The sequence below is a fragment of the Ascaphus truei genome, chromosome 1, assembly GCF_040206685.1.
Source record: "Ascaphus truei isolate aAscTru1 chromosome 1, aAscTru1.hap1, whole genome shotgun sequence".
Taxonomy (NCBI): Eukaryota; Metazoa; Chordata; class Amphibia; order Anura; family Ascaphidae; genus Ascaphus; species Ascaphus truei.
In genome coordinates, this window is record NC_134483.1 from 353551020 (window position 1) to 353572939 (window position 21920).

At 42.9% G+C, this 21920-nt stretch overlaps 1 protein-coding gene and 1 long non-coding RNA gene across 3 annotated transcripts in view; one reads left to right on the top strand and one right to left on the bottom strand.

Annotated features, from left to right (window-relative positions):
• The window catches only part of LOC142499720 (uncharacterized), a 118146-nt gene that overhangs the window by 19127 nt on the left and 77099 nt on the right, over window positions 1-21920 (bottom strand). The window lies entirely within an intron of this gene.
• Window positions 1-21920, top strand: part of LOC142499714 (NADP-dependent alcohol dehydrogenase-like) — a 72182-nt gene that overhangs the window by 1750 nt on the left and 48512 nt on the right. The window contains exon 2 of the mRNA XM_075609503.1: window positions 762-863. Within this exon, the coding sequence (XP_075465618.1) occupies window positions 762-863 (102 nt within the window). The remainder of the gene's footprint in view (window positions 1-761; window positions 864-21920) is intronic.

Sequence of the window (21920 nt, forward strand, 5' to 3'; positions counted from 1 at the left end):
ACATCACCTGTGCGGTTCGCCCTCATTAGCTGAATCGCACACGTGATCCGGCCGTCGCGTGGCAAATACAAACAAGTTTCTGTCTTGCCATTAATCGACCACCTCGGAGCACATGTGCGGACTATAGACATGCGAAATGGACTTCATGGGTTCGAAACGACTATGGACGCAGCCTAACATGTTTCGTGCGGCCTGCACTATATCAAACAGTGATTATCTCTGGCGTCTGGGTTGTTAAGTAGCCTTCACTGAAGGAGGAGCCATTATGCACACGTGACAACCATCAGCGGCAGGTCATGGCGATGAGCGCGGCAGGTGAGGGCATAGAGGTGATGGCAAGCGGCCCCTCCAGGTCAGAGGACACTGCATTATACATAAAGTGATGTAAAACAAAATACAACAGAGAGAAACATAACATGAAAAATATAAATAAAATATGGTAATATGTGATATTTATTGTCTATTCTTATCATTTTATGCTAGTAACGACTGCTCCTTTAAATAGTTATACAGGGGTTAGGGGGCTGTTTTGCATTGTCTGATTAAGTTATCGTGAAATAACTTTACAACAGTAGCTGCATCACAAATTGAAAATGTTTTTTTTTATTTACTAGGCAACCTTTCTTTAATTATGCCAGACCAAATATGAATTGACGACTTGGTTTATCTTAGTTCTTTCAAGGCAGGGATTGACCATTTATATGCATTACATTATGCTGCTTCTTTTTATCCTTACAAGTGATATGGTTTTGTTTTTTTAGGTTATTAAATGTCGGGCAGCGGTTGCCTGGGAGCCTCACAAACCCCTTTGTATTGAGGACATTGAGGTTGCTCCGCCAAAATCTCATGAAGTTAGAATAAAGGTAATTACTGTATATTCAACATAATTGTATGCATCGATGACTAAAGAACAAATAGAATTATTTGTTGTGAAGTACAGTATTAGAACAGCGGTTCTCCACTTTGTTCGAAGGTGCATATCTGAAGGATTTTTACATCTCAGGGCACTACTGCTTTTAGACCTGACTCACTCCCTCCTTGTGTACGTGCCCTCACCTTCATTTTCACAAGCACACACCCCAACACTTACCCACCCTCTTCTGACTCATTACACACTCACCCATCATACTCACCCTTTTACTAAACACACACGTCACTTGTATCATCCCTTTTCACACGGCACACACCCTCTTTCTTAATCATAAACTCCACATTCAGCCCCCCTTCTGTTACTTATACCACATACCTACCCACACCCCCCCCCCCCCCCCCAAAAAATGCCTCCCTCACCCTCCTCATACAAAGCAATCACACATCTCCCACACAAAAAGTAATCACATATCCCACACACTTCAAACATGTCAGCTGCTCATCGCGTACATCCTGCAACGTATTGAGGTAAAGAGGCTTCTCTCTCCTCTGTGTCAGCTGAGATACTGTAGGAGAGACAGATCGCAGCCTCTACATGTCCAGGCAATGCAGAAGGTGCCAACTGAGCAGTCAGCTGATTTTTTCCCCTGGAGCAACCACACTCTTGACAGAGAGTCTCGATACAACAGGTTTCCCGAGCACCCTGGTTGAGAAACACTGTAATAGAGTAATATAGGTACACCTGTAAAAAAAAGTTACATGGTCATACTGTAAAAATCTAAAGGGTCACTTACGGGAACACATTTATTAAATTGTGTGCAATCGTGAGGCTATAACCGAAATACAACGAAGTCTACTTACGGCAAAATCAGAGCAAAACTATAGCAAAACAAGTGAGCCAAATTTATTAAAGCAAAAAATACTATTGCTTCCTATGGGGCTTTGTACTATAATAAAACTGGGCTGTTTATTTTTTGGGCTCCAGTTTTGCCCCAGGAGAATTTAATATGTATCTCTTTTATTTGATGTGTGGTTAGTCTGCCCTGCAGCAGTTACTGTAATCATCGAAACTTCTTACCATTGTAGCAGAATACAAAGATAACCATTCATTACTGTAGCTTCCAGATTGCTTATACTGGGAACCTAGGTCAGCTCTAGACTGATTTTTGCCTTCTCTACATAACCAATTATTTTGACTCTGCTGCCTTATTCTCCATGGATTCTGCATGCTGCCAGCTATGTCTAATCTGGTGTGGCAGGAAAGGCCTATAAAAAGACTGCCTTTTATATATACCAACCCTGGCACAACACCTTCTACCAGCACAAGCTGCTAATATCACACTTTGACATTCCTCCCCCTGTACCAAGTCAACATCTCTAATCTCTCGCTCTGTGCTTCATGTGAGTTTAAGGGGGTTTCCTGCTGAATCAACTCATAACTAGCAATACATAATTATTGTGCATTTTTTGATAAATCCATATTATGCATAACATTAGAATTGTGCGATTTTGAAAGTTACACGATTTAAAATGTTCTTCTTTAAACAACATTGTTATCATTTTTGTATACCTTTATATAATAATAATAATAATAATAACTTTATTTATATAGCGCTTTTCTCCCAATGGGACTCAAAGCACCTCACAGTTACAAATAGGGAAAATAATGCCTAGAAGAAAGCGCAAAGAAATGCCTCCATGGCGAAATAAGTTTGGGATTTAATGGATAAAATAATAATTAAAATACACCACATTTATTTTAAAGAATTATTATTTATTAAAAATAAAGCACTTAATATTAATCTACTCACCACCCACTACTAGCATTCAGGGGTATTTGAGTGCTGACTCATCTGGGATCATTTTCTCCTTTTTTGCTATAATGATCAGTTATCCCAGCTAGCACCTACCCAATATCCCAAAATATTTATTTCAATATAAGCAAAGCGAGGGTTCCCATTCCCCTTTACCCTAGTATACTGATTAATGTCATCATATCACCAGAAATTCCAAAATCTAAGTAGACCACAGAAACTGCATTCCATTGGTCTAAATTCCACATGTTAGGGTCATTAGCAAGTATGGATCACACTAGCATAAAATTAGACAAGCTACAAAAATGTTGGCATCTTTTATGGCAAGATCAGGAAGGATTTAAGAAAAGTGATTGGAGAGGCTGCTTTAAATGTAGCGACTGTTAAGCCTGTAAATATTGTGAATTTTGATTTGAATAATGAGAGAAGGTATAAGATTAATAAACTGTAAAAGTTGAAGCATTGTTTACATGTTTAAATGCCCCCAAAATAAGTTTCGCGGTGTATAATCCGCAAACGGATTTGGTCAGGTTCAAGCCGCGCGGATTCATCAAAATCAACCATTGGATATAATCTGTTGATGGATTTGTTGTATCATGTCCGCGGAGTCAGCAATCCGTTGGCGAATTTTTAGGAATCTGTCAACGGATTGCTGAATCCGCAGAATGGATTCTACAAATTCATCAACGGATTGCACAATCCGTGGTGTGTACAGTATTGGCAATAATAAAAATCTGCAAACCGCAAATCACCCTTTTTGAGATTGATCCGCGGACCAAAGAAATCGGCCAATTCGCTGCGGATCCAAATCTGCCAAACAAATGTGCCCATCTCTAGAGACCAGTAGTGTTGCTAGATATTTTAATACTGCACTGTAACAGGGACTTATCCCTGTTTAAATAAAGCAGATTCAGGGCTCTGAGAATCCAGCAGAGAGATAGTTAATTGCAGCCACTCAATTAACTAGTCTCCACCTGGACTAATGAGAGCTCTGTAAAAAGTCTCATGTGAGACACAGAAGAGAGATTTCCTTCGCTCACATTTGGGCTGACAGAAGGAGAGCAGAGAAGCCTGCACACACTGTCTTGAGCACAAATCTGTGGTGCGATCAAGACATCCAGACACCCAGAGACCTACTGTATATTTAATGGATACAGAAGACCCAGGCACATGCCAGAGACTGACATGGAGGGCCACCTCCTTAAGATACCTCCTGAGACTTTGGGATGATAGGATGGTAATGGGAATATCCCTCCCGTCCTGCAGGTAGGGTATGGGGAAGTAAGTTGGCACTTACAAAGGGATAGGGGTTTGTTATTTTGTTTTTTTTGTATGTTTTGCCTGGATAAAGGAACAGGCTCAATAAAGCCAAGATATAATTTCACCCAAATCGGTCTACATTATACTGTATGTACCTCAGCACACGTCTCTTACATGCACATGTACAATCTATATGGGGATTTAATTGTTTAGATCTTGAGTGGGTTGATGTGAGATTTAGACAAGGTGATCTTCATTAGACTCTTTTCCAACATTAAGCTAGATAGATTTACATGCTTGGCAGTCTGCCACCACATAGTTTAAATTGAAAGAGAATGTTTTCAATGTTTCTGTGAGTGCCATCTTTCTATTCCTCATGGTTTATATGTATTAATTAGTGTTGATTTGTTTGTTATTTATTATTTTTTTATTAGATAGCTTTTTTGGATAGAATAAATTAATAATAGGATATTTTGCCTCAGCTTCCTACATGGGGTCATATTTAATGTATGTGGGTCTTTCCTCATGGAAAAATCCCCCCTTAAGGGAACGTGTGTCACTAAGTTCCAGCGTTTCTCCTTGGAGCAAAGTCCACAGTTTGTGGCTGTCTAGCCTGTGTGTATTACTTTATTACTCCCCAGTTTAGGAGATGATGCTGATTTATCAACAGAGCAGATACAGTATAGAATTGATGGTGATGGAAGAGCATAAGGGAGCTGATAGTAGTTGGAGTGTGATGCTCAAGATTGCTCTGACCCAACTCCTGACATTTGTAGTGTGGTGATGTTTTAATTGGCCCCTTTGAAGCAGACAGCTTGGCTGAGCACACAACAGCTACTGGGGGTCAATGCATGAGAGTAAATAAGGCCCAAGAACAAAAAACAGGTTCAGCCCTTTGAATACCAGGGGGCCTATTCTAGTAGCTTTGATAACCCACTCAACAAGGATTTTGAGCAGTTGTCACAAAATTTTGCAAGCTTGCTTTTCAGAAAACCTCGATGAGTTAGTGAAATCGTGCCGGAAAAGCATTTTCTCGCAATTTCTAGCTCCTGGCCAAACATATCGTGCGGGAGCCAGCGATATACTGTACATGTGGTATATCTCGCCATTCCATTGGTTCCTTTACCATGTGATGGCAAAAAAAATTTTTTTTAAAGGATGTCACATCATCCCTTAAAGTGATGTTACATCCTTTAAGAAAAAAAGGGAGCATGTCACATAGAAGTGGAACCAATCGAATTGTCCCAAATCCGATTGACTGTAGTACCATGTGATGGCAGCCATGTAGTTTGAAGGATTTTTAAAAGCCTGTCACATGGTACAACGTCCAATAGGATTGGAGATGTACCATCTAACCCTAAAATGTGACATCACAGGCCTTATATAAGGTCTGTTCAGTCTCATTTTAGCTTGAGAAGCCGACGAGACAACATCTGATGATGGATTTAACATGGGGTTTCAATGGATTAAAAAGAAAGAAGATAGAAAATAGAAGATTTTTTATCCGATGCGAAGGATCTTGAACCATGCTGAGGATCACGGAGGATGATGTCGCCGATCGAGAGCTTCCTGATATGCCAGAATCGGTGGGTGGAGACTTCTAAAGGTAAGAAAAATATTGAATGTATGTAATTTTAATTTTTCATGTTTTTTTATTGTATTTTTTGTTTGTTATGTTTTTTCTTGAATTATTGACTGTCAATGTATTTATCTATGCCCCTTTAGGGTATAGATAAATACAGTGACAGGCAATTCATTTTTTGCCAAATGGTTGTTTTGAATGATTTGTTATGTTTTCTATTTCTGTTTGTTGTTGTGTTTTTGTATGACTTATTTTTATTACAGTTTAGGTGTTTAATTTAGTTAATTGTTCTGTTGGTTAGGGGTTTGATTCATTTTATTCTTTTGGTGATTTGGTATTAGATTAATTTTATTGATGTGTTGTTTCAACTTTTTAGTTCTTTTATTCTTCAGGTGTTTAGGTGCTTGTGTATTTCTTTTATTGCCGTGTCTTTTTGGCACTGTTGCTTTCTTTTAGGTTGACTGCTAGTGGCTTATCATGCCCATATTATATGGGCATGATGTACCACTGTGCTAATCAGTGGGTAGAGGATGGGGATACTGTATTTGCTCTGGGGTGGGTGGTTAGGCCTCCCAGGGTTGTAGCGGGGGAGGGTGGTTAACCCCTCAAATACTTTAGGGGTTAATAACCGCTACAGTGATTAAGTGGTTAGGGCCCTTAGATTGTATTTTTTCTTGTTGTGTTCCTGCCAACAGAGGACATGGTTGCGGAGGATGGTGATGAAGATAGCCTGCATCCTGGCAGGGGCACGTGCAAGATTTATTTACTTTATGCTGCTGGCTAATGTTTTATTTTAAATGGGCAAATGAGCTATTATCCATATCTGGATAATTGTTATTTTGCCCATTACTGTACTGTATGTGTTGGTGGGGTTGTTTGGGGTAGAGGAGGTGGGTATTAGTGTTGTTGTGTTTTTTAAGGTTTATTGGGGGTAGAGGGATTGGGTGAAGGGGTAGTTGCCCCCAAGGGGGGGTGGTTAGGCCTGCCGGATGGGTAGCGGGAGGGGTTAACCCCTTCTTTACCATAGCGGTTCTCACTGCTATGGTAGTGAAAGGGTTAACCACTCCTGCAACCTTTCCGGCAAGCCAAACCACCCACCCTGGGGCTACTACCCCCTTCATCCAATCCCTCTTCCCCCAATAAACAGGATATTCTAATTTTACCACTTCATTGCCTTAGCGGCTAGCCGCTAAAGTAATGAAGCATTTTTTTATTAAAATGTGAATACCAGTGTGTGTGATCAGGGGTCTCCAGAGCAGAACCGTGTTGATTTCAGGTCTGTGGACCCCCTGCTTCTAGAGATACAGGACCCGTTATGGGGTGCCGGTATCCCCATGCAATGTTTAAATGTCCCGTGTCATGTGACCGGACATTTAAAAGCATAGGGTCTGTATCTCGGGAAGCAGGAGGTCTCCGGACCTGAAATGAATGCAGTTCTGCTCCAGAGACCCCCTGCTCATGCACACTAGTATAAAAATTTTAATAAAAACACTTTGATCGCTTGCAAGAGATATGTAGGGAGAGGCGGCTCTCTCTGTGCAGCTCTCTATGCAGCTTTACAGCCAGATCGTATGGGGGAGAACTTTGAGTGAGGCTGAGATCTCATTGCTGCTGTCCCGAGCGGTTTAGGCATTTTCCTGCCACATGGTTTGAGAGGGTTTCAGATTTTTTCTGAATACCTTGATAACTCAACTGACAAACCATTGTCGAGAACATGCCAAACCTTGCGAGATAGCAGAAAACTCATCGAGGCCAATAGAAGAGGCAGCCCTGGCACCAGATGAGTCCATCTACTGTGCCTGGTTATCTTGGAGTTCAACATCAGCACCTAAAGGGTTATCTACTGCACCGACACACTTTATTCGAGCAAATGCCCGATTTGTACCTGGCAGATACTTTGAATCCGCCGCTGCTCACCTCTTGCATGCTGCGTTGCGTTTGCCTTCCCAGCCACGGTTCATGCCTGGCTGACGGGGGATCTGATCTGTTAAATGATAACAGAAGAATTTACTAGGCGGCAATGTTTCGTTTGTCCACCAGATGGCATAAACTCATGACTTAAGTAATGTGTGGACTTTGCAAGTTGTTTCGTTTACTATACCAAAAAAGATACTTTATCCCAGTACAGTATGCTACAGTATTGTAACTTGTCCTTGAGACTGAAGGAAGAGTTGCAAAAAATGTATCAATTTAGGCTTTACATACAGTACTGTATTAAATAAAGACAAAGATCATTTTCGCTTACACTATTCTACAGAGACATGAGTGTTCAAGTGGAGCCCGCTTTCCAAAAACCTGACAGAAGTTATGCTTATTTGATATGGGCCGCTATTAATGCAACAGAGGATAAGATGGCAACAGTTGTTCAAATTTATCAGTATTTTATCGAAAATTATGACTTTTACAGATTTTCGCCAACTCCTCATTTGTGGAAGCGCGCAATAAGGAAAAGGTTATGTAGTGACCCCTGTTTTCACCGTATTGAGCCCCAATTTGTTGGAGGGTATTGGTGTGTGGCACCGGGTTTTTCCCGTATCTATGATAATGGAGGCGGCAAAAGGCGAAGGGTCGTGTTAAAACGAAATAAGAAGCGACAGTCCCTGCCAAGCAATGCGCCAGAACCAGAACCAGAACCAGCAGCAGCACCAGCTTATCATGATGCCATCTCCATCGGTGACAACTCTGAGATGGATTTCGCAGCCAGTTTTGATGAAGCTTGCATGTACCTAAGCGATTTCCCGCTGACTACAGGTGGGCTAGTCCCTCTGCAAACTATCGACGTGGGTGATGATGAAAGCTGGACTGGAAGTGGGCCGGCGCCGGCGCAAGCTGAATGGGAAATTCAGTAATACAGTATGGTGAGTACTATTATTTTGGTGGGGCTGGCTGGGTACTTCTTTAGGGGGCTGACCATTACTGTACATTAAAACTTTTCATTTTGTTTTTCCTCAGAAAAGAAAAGAAAACGGCTAATGGGGGGATTTCGATGGATACAGTAATATTGTGCTGTACAGTATGCTGATGTTTTCCAGCCGAACAGTATACTGTGTAATAAACCCGAATAAATAAAACTATGCATTTATTCTACAGTACATGTTCAGTAAATTACTGCACATACTGTACTGGGGGCGAGATGTGTTTGCAGCAGAGAGAGATTTAATAATATTGTACAGTGAGCAGGGGGCTCCCTGAGCCAGAAATTAATGCTCAGGGAGCCCCCCCCCCCCTGATCCTGATCAATATTATTAAAAAAATACACACAGCAGCCGCCAAAAAATAAATGAATAAATGACAATAAATACATTTGAAATACATTTTTATTGATAGTGTAGATGTGCAGGGGGTCTGCGGAGCTGAACCGCGTTGGTTTTAGGTCTGGGGACCCCGTGCCCCCCGAGATACAGGCCCCTTTAGGGGGTGCCGGTATCCCTCTGCGTTTAAAGATCCCGATCACGTGACCGCGGCCTGTAAACCAAGCAGAGCAGAGGGATACCGGCACCCCCTAAAGGGGCCTGTATCTCGGGGGGCACGGGGTCCCCAGACCTGAAACCTGTGCGCTTCTGCTCTGGAGACCCTCTGCACATGTACACTATCAATAAAACACATACAATATACAGTATAAATAAACACTCGTTCTTTACCTTAGCGTCTATGCGCTATGGTAAAGAAGCATTATTTTAATAATATATTAAAGTGAGCAGGGGGTTCCCTGAGCCAGAAATTAATGCTCAGGGAACCCCCCCCCCTGCTCCTGATCAATATTATTAAAAATACGGAAAATGCTGCGTCATTACCATAGCGGATAGCCGCTAAGGCAATGAAGGGGTTAACCCACCGTGCCCGCTTTATTGTGTGTAGTGGGGATTGGTGAGGGGGGTATTTGGCCCTTGGTGTGAGTTTAGGACTTGCGGGAGGGGGGGGGGGGTTGCGGGTGCACTTAACCCCTTCACGACCGTAGCAGTTAATACCGCTACGGTCATGAAGGGGTTAAGCCCTCCCGCTACCCCCCCCCCCGCAAGCCCTCCCCAACCATCGTTGGGGCGAATACCCCATTCACCCACCCTCCCGCAACCCACAACAATAAAATACACACAGCAGCCGCCAAAAAATAAATAAATAAATGACAATAAATACATTTGAAATACATTTTTATTGATAGTGTAGATGTGCAGGGGGTCTGCGGAGCTGAACCGCGTTGGTTTTAGGTCTGGGGACCCCGTGCCCCCCGAGATACAGGCCCCTTTAGGGGGTGCCGGTATCCCTCTGCGTTTAAAGATCCCGATCACGTGACCGCGGCCTGTAAACCAAGCAGAGCAGAGGGATACCGGCACCCCCTAAAGGGGCCTGTATCTCGGGGGGCACGGGGTCCCCAGACCTGAAACCTGTGCGCTTCTGCTCTGGAGACCCTCTGCACATGTACACTATCAATAAAACACATACAATATACAGTATAAATAAACACTCGTTCTTTACCTTAGCGTCTATGCGCTATGGTAAAGAAGCATTATTTTAATAATATTGTAAAGTGAGCAGGGGGTTCCCTGAGCCAGAAATTAATGCTCAGGGAACCCCCCCCCCTGCTCCTGATCAATATTATTAAAAATACGGAAAATGCTGCGTCATTACCATAGCGGATAGCCGCTAAGGCAATGAAGGGGTTAACCCACCGTGCCCGCTTTATTGTGTGTAGTGGGGATTGGTGAGGGGGGTATTTGGCCCTTGGTGTGAGTTTAGGACTTGCGGGAGGGGGGGGGGGGTTGCGGGTGCACTTAACCCCTTCACGACCGTAGCAGTTAATACCGCTACGGTCATGAAGGGGTTAAGCCCTCCCGCTAACCCCCCCCCCCCCGCAAGCCCTCCCCAACCATCGTTGGGGCGAATACCCCATTCACCCACCCTCCCGCAACCCACAACAATAAAATACACACAGCAGCCGCCAAAAAATAAATAAATAAATGACAATAAATACATTTGAAATACATTTTTATTGATAGTGTAGATGTGCAGGGGGTCTGCGGAGCTGAACCGCGTTGGTTTTAGGTCTGGGGACCCCGTGCCCCCCGAGATACAGGCCCCTTTAGGGGGTGCCAGTATCCCTCTGCGTTTAAAGATCACGATCACGTGACCGCGGCCTGTAAACCAAGCAGAGCAGAGGGATACCGGCACCCCCTAAAGGGGCCTGTATCTCGGGGGGCACGGGGTCCCCAGACCTGAAACCTGTGCGCTTCTGCTCTGGAGACCCTCTGCACATGTACACTATCAATAAAACACATACAATATACAGTATAAATAAACACTCGTTCTTTACCTTAGCGTCTATGCGCTATGGTAAAGAAGCATTATTTTAATAATATTGTAAAGTGAGCAGGGGGTTCCCTGAGCCAGAAATTAATGCTCAGGGAACCCCCCCCCCCCCTGCTCCTGATCAATATTATTAAAAATACGGAAAATGCTTCACGTCTGTGTTAAAACTCCCTGCCTTCTCTCTAATCTATGTAAAACCCCCTCCCCCTATTCTCGCTTTTAAAACGCCCTGCCTTCTCTCTAATCTATGTAAAAAACCCTCCCCCTATCCCCCTATTGTGTGTGTGCGTTAAGCTTCCCTGCAAGCTATGTAAAAAAACCTCCCCCTATTGTGTGTGTGTGTTAAATCTGCCTGGCCTGTGTTTCTGATTGCTGAGTGCTCTGCGTTTAAAGGTCCCGATCACGTGATCGCGGCCTGTAAACCAAGCAGAGCAGAGGGATACCCGCACCCCCTAAAGGGGCCTGTATCTCGGGGGGCACGGGGTCCCCAGACCTGAAACCTGTGCGCTTCAGCTCCGGAGACCCCCTGCACATGTACACTATCAATAAAAATGTATTTCAAATGTATTTATTGTCATTTATTTATTTATTTATTTAGATGTATTTATTAATTGTGCTGCTGCTGCTGCTGCAAGTCGTAAACTCACACCAAGGGCCAAACACCCCCCTCACCCCCAATAAAAAAAATTCACGCACAGCAGCCTCACAATTAATAAATAAATCTAAATAAATAAATAAATAAAGACATGAAGAGAAATAAATATATACTGTACAGTATATACTTTGTATATATACTGTATATACACTGTATATATATATATACAGAATACTGTACATATAAACACTGTGTATATATATATATATATATATATATATATACAGTATATATATATATATATATCATACAGCTATATTTGTATATATATATATATATGTATATATATATATATACAGTATATACAGTATATATATATATATATATATACATACATACTGTATGTGAGTGAAAAGAGAAAAAAGTAACCCGTATGGGAGCACTCAGGTATGCAATTGATATATTTGTTTATTTATTTGACACAGTGCAAAAAGGGATGAATAAACAGTACATGATTTAAAAACACTTAAAAAAGAGGCATGGACCCTTAAACACTAATGAACAGCACTAGGGAACGACACACACTGTCGACCCTAAACATGAAAAGGATAGTGACTCAAAAAACACTAGGGAGAATCAAAGTGAATCACAATAGGTTACTGGGTTCAAAGGCACCTACAGTATACAACGCTAAGGATAATGCACACTACACACCAAAAGGTAGACTTGTCAAAGTATAAATGACAGTCTCAAAGCATCACACATCTGCATTAGCAGACAGTGATATAACCAATGCCTACAGCACAAATCATGTGTAGGAAAGGTGGTAAGGTGGAATGAAATCCCTAGATGTGTAGAGCAATGAAGTTAATGAATAGCATACAGTATAAAACATAACATTACAATCCACACAGTACATTGCATTTACAGTACATTGTACACTACCGACACACTTTATTGAAGTGTGGTCGGTACCGCAAGCCGGGAAATCTCCCGGCTTGCTAGTGGCCGCCCCTCGGCGTGCCGCGCGTCATAGACGCGCGGTCACGCGTCATCGGGAGCATGCGCCCCCTGCACGCGTGTCCAGGGGCTCCCCGAGGGTGCCCTGGTGTCCCGCGATCGCGGGACAGCGGCAGGGGGTTCCGGGGGACCCGGCGGACCCGGCAGCGGTAGGGAGAGCACCCCGATCGGAGGGCGCTCTTCCGCTGCTTCGGCGCGCGCCCGTCACACTCGGGCGCGCGCCAGGCTACTGCTGCGGCACAGAACGGGCAAATGCTCGAATAAACTGTGCCGCAGCAGTATACTGTAAATGATGCATAGCATTAAATCTATGCACCATATACAGTACTGTACATTCTGCAAATGAATGTTAACAATATAATTGCAAGCTACTCTACCAGTAAATACTGTACAAACACTTCCAAACAAGTCAACTACAGTATTTTAACCAATCAATTAAACCAAAATCAATATATACTGTAAGTACCAACCAGAAAAGACAATTTAAAACCAAACTAACCCTTACAATACCAAGGATTACATCTATCTAATTGTAAAAAACCTTATACATTATACATTATACAGTACACAGCATTGTTTAAAGCCCCCTCCCCCCTAATGTTTCTGTTAAGCAGATTACACTGAAGGGAGAGAGATATAAAGGCCTAAAGCCCCTTCCCCCCTAATGTTTCTGTTAAGCAGATTACAATGAAGGGAGAGAGATATAAAGGCCTAAAGCCCCTTCCCCCCTAATGTTTCTGTTAAGCAGATTACAATGAAGGGAGAGAGATATAAAGGCCTAAAGCCCCTTCCCCCCTAATGTTTCTGTTAAGCAGATTACAATGAAGGGAGAGAGATATAAAGGCCTAAAGCCCTTTCCCCCCTAATGTTTCTGTTAAGCAGATTACACTGAAGGGAGAGAGATATAAAGGCCTAAAGCCTTACCTGCATTGGTAAACCCTCCCTGCATTGGTAAACCCTCCCTGCATTGATGTCGTGCAGTGTACAGTATGTAAATGTGGGGAGGGGGGGGGCCCAATGTGCATAATGTAGTGTGAGGTCTAACCACCCTCACCCCCTACCCACATACTGTACCGTTACCCCCCCCCCCCCCATCCTGGCCATGGCCCCTCACGCACAGCAGCTCCACAATTAATAAATAAATCTAAATAAATACATGAAGAGAAATAAATATATACTTTATATATAAATGTGAGTTTATAAATAAAATAAAGAATATTATTTCTAGGGGCCCTAGAACAGAAGTTCCCACGCCAATTTCGCGCTCATTGCTCTTTTTTTGCTCTTTTTTTACAATGTTGCTGGTCTTGCGGCTTTGCAGTCTGCAAGCAAAAAGCGCAAAGTGTACAGTATGAAGTCTGGGTGAGCGCTTTCCACATTTGATGCCTACGGCACCTTCCCATTTCTACACACTTCAATACCTGCACAGTTGGTAGCGCTTTCCATCCCAGCTACCATTCTGGATATTCACCTCTCACAGGCCATTCTTGCCCGAGTCTGTCCTATCAGACAGGGGCATTAACCTGTATCCACACCACCTGGACAATTTCTCTCTGTCAGAGACTTGTGCTATTTATTTTTTATATTTTTGTGTAATTATTCATGCAAATTTATGCTCATTTCATACTGTATGTGGTTTTCAACATAAAGTGGCTGCTGGGCCTGATCCTAACTCATACAGTATAGCGCTTCCCTGTTTGTTTGTTTATTGCAAGCAAAAAGCAGTTTGTAGTACTGAGTGTGAGATAAATTACTGTATTTATCAGTGTTGATCAAAGAGAGTTGATCAGAAGGATTCCCCTTATATACAGTACGTAGAATTAATAAAATTGTATTATTTTCCGATATCCGCAGTGATTCTGGTCAACCTGACAGATTTTTAGTAATACAGTATACTGTACTGCAAGACCATGTGTTGTCTACCTTTTACTACAGTATACTGTACTGTATGAATGACAATAGAGTGCTGTATACTTTATAAGGGGAATCCTTCTGATCAACTCTCTTTGATCAATACTGATAAATACAGTATCATATTTATACCCCTTTAGCACCTGTCGTTCCATCCTATGCACCCATTTACTGTACAATGGTGATTGCGGTCGTATTCACGTACTTTATGTGAGATAAATTAACCAGTTCTTTTATTGCTGAAGTCGCCACAAAATACTTTTATTTACAAATACAGTACAATACAATGGTGAAACTTTTCAAGTTAACAGCAATTCAAAACATCAACACACAATAATACATACTTTACAGTACTGTACAGTATACTGTACTAGTATATTTGGGCCTTGTCTTTGGGGGTTTATTCATGCAATTATTAGGGTGACCTGGCGTTGGAAATACTGACACAGTACAATCCTACAGCTACACCACCCACCCCCTCCCTTAGAGTTTTTAATCCCGCCCTGGCCAAGCATCAATCGTCTGGCTAATCCAATCCAAGCCATTGTTTTGTTAATCTGGCCCTGGGCTGTTCAGAACAGCCACTGCTTCTAAATTACTGAAAATATACAGGATAAATATACAGTGATGTGAAATAATCCTTTCTGTGTGTCTGAGAGGGTTGAAAGTCACCAGGTCCTCATCTAGTAGAGTACATTCTCGAATACCTTTAGAATAAAAATACAGTATATATAAATATACAGTATAAATATTGCACAGTATACTGTAATGTTAAATAACCCATCCTGTTCTTTTTCCCTTCATACTGTAACAGTATCCTCATTGTGTCTGCGGTACAGTAGTTCATTGAGAGAGGAGAGGTTTTGTGTACATCATTACTGCTGTTTATATACTGTACATTTGACTGCACAAGCAGATTTGACAAACACAAGGCCCCCCCTCCCCCCTGGTGCACCCTTTTTCCTGGAACGACAAGAAAACAAAAACTTTGTTCAGTTACTGTACTGTACTGTATGTGTGTACTGTATTATGGTAGAACTACTGTACAGAAGGTGGCTGGTGCAGCTTTCTCTGGAAAGAAAAAAATGGAGCAGTTAGTAGGCACTTACTGTAGTATGTCAAACTAGTCTACTGTACTGTATACTGGAACTACTGTATACTCTGACTATTGGGAAAGCTAAAATCTGTGCCATACTTACCTGTATCATACTGTACCTACTGTACAATACTACAGCACTGTACTACTTTCCTGATGCTTGTCCATTGCGCGCGATGACAATGGGCAACACAGTGGCAATATGGTCTATATATTTATTGCATCGTTCCTCGGTGAGTACATCGTTCCAAAAACTCATTATGGCTGTATACAACTCGTCCTTCTTGGAGGGTTTCGCCACTTTACGGATGTGGTCCTTCAGCTGATGCCAGACCATTTCGATCGGATTGAAGTCTGGCGATCTGTGTTTGGAAAGAAAGGACAATTAGTTTAAGAGATACAGTACACAGTACAAACAGTGGGGAACATAAATGGGACACGGTCTACTGCACTTACTCCGCTGGCGTCTTCAACCAGTTGATGCCGCGCTCAAGGATATGCGCCGTCGACGCGGTGTGCTTGGGATCATTGTCCTGGTAAAAGCGATGACCATTGGGAAAGTCTTGTGTGATGTATTGCACTATCACGGGCACAATGTTGTCTTGGAAGAAATCTTTATTCATGATTCCTATAGCAAGAAAAGAAAAGTGCTCAATAGTACAGTACAGTGCATACGGTAAGGCAACACTAGTCAAGTACAGTGCATTAGGCGGCATTATATTTGAGAAATTGTACCTTCAAAGACGACAATGCATCCCGGTCCACGCCTAGAGATGGCACCCCACACATGCAGCTTCACAGGGTGTTTTGGCCGCGGCTTCAAAGTTATGCGGCCTTTTTTTTGGAACGCAAATCTTGCAAATCTCTCCAGCGACACAGTAGACTCATCAGTGAAGATGCAATCCTGGAAAGTCTCACCGCTGTCGATCCATGCTTGGGCCTGGAGCACTCTTTTGATTTTGTTTGCGTCCCGTATCATGGGGTATGCTCTGTAATGACAATGAATAAAAAAAGTTAGCGTCACAGCGCAGTACAGTTTGCAAAACAACACTTTTACTTTACAGTACAGTACCTCCTGTACTGTCCACTACTAACCTCACACGTCCATATTTCCATCCAATTCTGCGTCTCATCTTCTTTATGCTGCTCTCGGATACAGTCAGATTGTGGTTTTCCTGAAGAGTGTTTTTAACCCTTAATGCGCTCCTCTCATCATTCTCCTCACTTATTCTGTCCACCAGAAGAGTAGTCTCCCTACAATGCAAAGAAATTATATTGTGTTATTAATATGCAGCAATATAAAATGTATACTGTATACTGTACATGTAATGTTGTAATATACAGTAAATATAAATATACAAAAAATGTATACTGCTGTACTATAAATATAAATAGACAAAATATACAGTATACAGTACTGTTGTAATATAAATATACTATATAAATATACTGTTATTATATCATAATAAATACACATCATACTGTATACTGTATATTCCGTTGTCAGATGAATTGCAATATACCAAAAGTGTATACTGCTGCACAAAAAATATAAATTGACCACACATACAGTACACTACAGTATATACTGTTGTAATATAATAAATATACTATATAAAAACGGTATACTGTTGTTATATCATAATAAATACACATCATATACTGTATATTCGTTGTCAGATGAATTGCAATATACCAAAAGTGTATACTGCTGCACAAAAAATATAAATTGACCACACATACAGTACACTACAGTATATACTGTTGTAATATAATAAATATACTATATAAAAACGGTATACTGTTGTTATATCATAATAAATACACATCATATACTGTATATTCGTTGTCAGATGAATTGCAATATACCAAAAGTGTATACTGCTGCACAAAAAATATAAATTGACCACACATACAGTACACTACAGTATATACTGTTGTAATATAATAAATATACTATATAAAAATGGTATACTGTTGTTATATCATAATAAATACACATCATATACTGTATATTCGTTGTCAGATGAATTGCAATATACCAAAAGTGTATACTGCTGCACAAAAAATATAAATTGACCACACATACAGTACACTACAGTATATACTGTTGTAATATAATAAATATACTATATAAAAACGGTATACTGTAGATGTACACTACAGTTTTCTATATTTTTTTTGGTTAAGTTTTATAAATACAGTATACTTACGCATTTGTTATCTTTGGTGCCTTTTTGCGGTCTCTGTTTTTTCCTTGTGCATGATAGCACACGGTGCTTGATGGCACAACGAGGCCAGAAGCAGTTAACCAGCGCTGGATATCTGCAATTCGTTTTCCGCTCGTGTACATGTCCTTCATTCTCATGCTGAGATCCTTTGAAATCTTCTTAACAGGCATTGCTGCGAGTACTGTAGAAAGAAATACAAACACAAGAATGTATATTCGATGTTTAGTCGATGTGTATTCAATGTGCAGTGAATCCACAAAATGGATGGTGTATTTATATGTTAATGACTCACATAACAGACCACCCACTTTCAACACCTGTACCTGGCAGCCATGCATAAAAGGTTGTACACGTTGCATAGCCCACCACTTGCTGATCTTTATCTGAGCCATTGTCCAGATACTGCATTGTGTCTCCCGCTTACATGGAGCAGCCCCGGTTCTATGGACGAAAGAATCATCTCACCTCTGCTGTGCCTGCCACACTGAAAAAGAGAAAGGCAGTTACCGTTTCCAAGCCAAAGGCAAAGCGACAGGCTAAGGCCAACAAAGAAAACCTTCTGCTGACCCCAAAGGCTAAGGCTTTTAAAACACGTCAGCCTTATTATGTGAAGAAGAAATACGGTACTGTGCTCGGTACGCAAGACGCATGGCAGCCAACTCACCGAATCCGCAGACCACTTCCCATAAGCTTCGACGACTCTGCTGTAGCTGTCCCGGAAATCTTCAGCCCGGCTTCTCCACCCCCATCTTCTCCGGTTCCATCTGAAGATGCTGCTGCCTCTGAAATCAACGGGTCACTGTCTCCTTTGCTCTTGGACGACTCTGCTTCTCGCCCGGAAATCCAGCGGTCACCTTCTCCATCCCTCTTCCACCACGCTGCAGCTTCTCCTGTACCGGGCATCCCCAGGTCACCTCTTCCACTCTCCATCGATGCCGCTTCTCTCCAGGGAACCCCCATCTCATCCTCCGTTGCACCCATCCCCCCAGATCTCCAGATGCCATGCACAAGCAGCTCGTTGGACCGGATCCTGAATGGGCTAAGTGTGGATCTCCCCGGGAATTCTAGTGTGCTGGCAAAGCTAGATCTGCTTCTGGAGTCGGTGCTACATATGGAGCAAGGGATGCTACAAATGGAGCAGCGGCTGGATCAACGGATGCTACATATGGAGCAACGTATGGATCAACAGATGCACAAGATAGAGGCAGACATAGCGGGCATACATTATTTGCTCGGTGTTAATGCCCCTGTTTCCCCGACGCTGGAGCAGGGGGGTGACATGGATGTGATGCATGGTACCTTCGACCCCCTTCCATCACCAAGCACACCCCCTCCACCACAAGATACAGTGTACTATGCTATTGAGGAGGACATGACAACCCCGTCAAGACCACGCCAGGAGACAACCCGGCGACCACTACCGGAGGAAAGCTTCCTCCCAGACACCCTACCATTGCCCATCGCCTCAAGTACACCCGCTCCCAAAAGACTTCCTACACCCGCTCGCATACAAACAGTGCCCGACATCTCCCTGTGCGATCTGCCACCGGCGCTGAGGGAGAAGTATAGGGTGAGGAGTGCTGGTATACCACACAAGTATGCCTTGATCATATTTAAACACCATGTTCCCTACACATTGTACTGCGAGTGGGTGTTCAAAGTGAACTATGATGGGAATCGCCAAAAAAATGCCCTTCCTGACAATTTAAGGAAAAAGATTGTGGAAGAAATGCAGCGCTATTACCCTGTTACAGATCCTGTAATGAGAGGCGTTAGAAACTGCATTAATGGCGTTTTGCGCCATGCAAGGCATCGGCCATGGCTGGAAAATGGGGAGAACTTTCAGTGAAACCATACTGTAATATTGTGCTGTACTGTACAGTACATGTTTTACCCTATAGTACCTGCTGTACTTAAACAAAGGATACTGAATGTTGTTGTGTGTTGCACGGTTTTTGTACTGTATTTGTAAATAAAAGTTTTTGGTGGCGACTTCAGCAATAAAAGAACTGGTTACTTTATCTCACACTCAGTACTACAAACTGCTTTTTGCTGCCAGACTGCAAACCCGCAAGACCAGCAACATTGTAACAAAAGAGCAATGAGCGCGCAATTGGCGTGGGAACTTCTGTTCTAAGGCCCCTATAAATAATATTCTTTATTTTATTTCTAAACTCACATTTATAAACCCCGTCACCCACCCCCGCTAAACACAATAAAAAATAATCACACACAGCATCCCCGCAATAAATAAAAAAATAAATACAAATAAATACATTTGAAATACATTTTTATTTATAGTGTAGATGTGCAGGGGGTCTCTGGAGCTGAACCGCACTGGTTTCAGGTCGGGGGACCCCGTGCCCCCCGAGATACAGGCCCCTTTAGGGGGTGCCGGTATCCCTCTGCGTTGAAAGCCCCGATCACGTGACCGCGGCCTGTAAACCAAGCAGAGCAGAGGGACACCGGCACTCCCTAAAGGGGCCTGTATCTCGGGGGGCACGGGGTCCCCAGACCTGAAACCTGTGCGCTTCAGCTCCGGAGACCCCCTGCACATGTACACTGTGAATAAAACACACATCATTAAAGAATCATTCTTTAGCTTAGCGGCTATGCGCTATGGTAAAGAAGCAGCATTTCTGTCTTTTTAATAATATTGTACAGTACAGTGAGCAGGGGGTTCCCTGAGACAGAAATCTAATCTCAGTGGACCCCCTGCTCCTGCACAATATTATTAAAAGTTCAGAAACGAGGCTTCATTAGCATAGCGTATAGCCGCTAAGGTAATGAAGGGGTTAAGGCATAATAACCAATAAATACATTCAATACACTACCCACTACCCATGGCAACCTCCGCTGCTGTACAGTAAAACAGAGAAAAAAAATAACACTTTCAAAGTAATGTCCCCTAACCCCTTAATCACCATAGCGGTTATTAACCGCTACAGTCATGAAGGGGTTAACCCACCCTCACCCACCCACCACTCGGGATGCCTACATACCCTCCCACACTAACCCCCCCCCACCCGTGAGGCCTAACCACCCAGTCAGTACCCACAAGGGAGGCCTACCCACATACCGTTGGGGAAACACCCCACCCCCACCCCAGTACCCACAATAAAAACAGTACAATGACCCACAATAAACAGCATTCTATTTATTAAATACATTACCCACCCCCTGTGCCCCCCCCCATAAATACAAGATTTATTCTTTTACATTCAGGGTCCATAACGCAGCCCCACGCTAGTCCCCGGTGGGCTGGCAGGGCACCTGGACAGACCTACAGTTTACCAGCAGCATTCCACAGGTTCTGGAGGCCTGCTGGTGGATCCTGCCTGCACCATGGCGCCCAGGTGGTCTCCTTGGGTCACCGTGAGCCACAATTGGGTCCACACGGTAGGCCCAAGGATGTCTGGGAGCCCCGGGTCAAACCCACAGGTGTCTGCGGGGCCTCGGGTGGTTCCCATGGGGGTCTGGGGAACTCATGGGTGCTCACTACGGGTCCGCGGTGCCCCCACAGAAGTGGGACCACACATCATCATCCCCGCACCTACGGGTCGGAGGTGCCCCCACAGAAGTGGGACCACACATCGTCATGCCCGCAGACTACGGGTCCGCGGTGCCCCCACAGAAGTGGGACCACACATCATCATCCCCGCATGTGTCACCCGTGGAACCACCAGCCTGCTACCCTTTAGGATACCCGAGGATTCCCCGCGGGTGGTCTCCAGAGGTCCCACGCAAAACCACGGAAGTAACCCTGAATGTAAAAAAAATAAACCTGGCCTATACATTCAATACATACACCCTCCCCCCCAACACCTACAGTACAATAATGTGCAAAATAACTATTATCCAGATATGGATAATAGATTAATTGCCCATTATTAAAAACATTAACTAGCATATACAAATAAATAAAGTACTACTGACCTCATCAATACGAAGTGTCCGACGCCAGCGCCTTCCTTCTCTTGCCCACACAAAACATAGCCAAAACCAAGCCAATACATTGCAATTACATTCAGATATCAATTAACCCCTTAAACACCTTATCGGATAATAACCGCAAAGGTAATTAAGGGGTTAAGCCACACAGGCACGATACCCACCCTTCACCCATGAATTTGTACTGTGGCTTCATCATGCAACTATATATATATATACACTGTATATATATATACAGAGAGACAGAGAGAAAGAGAGAGAGAGAGAGATATATATACAGTATGTA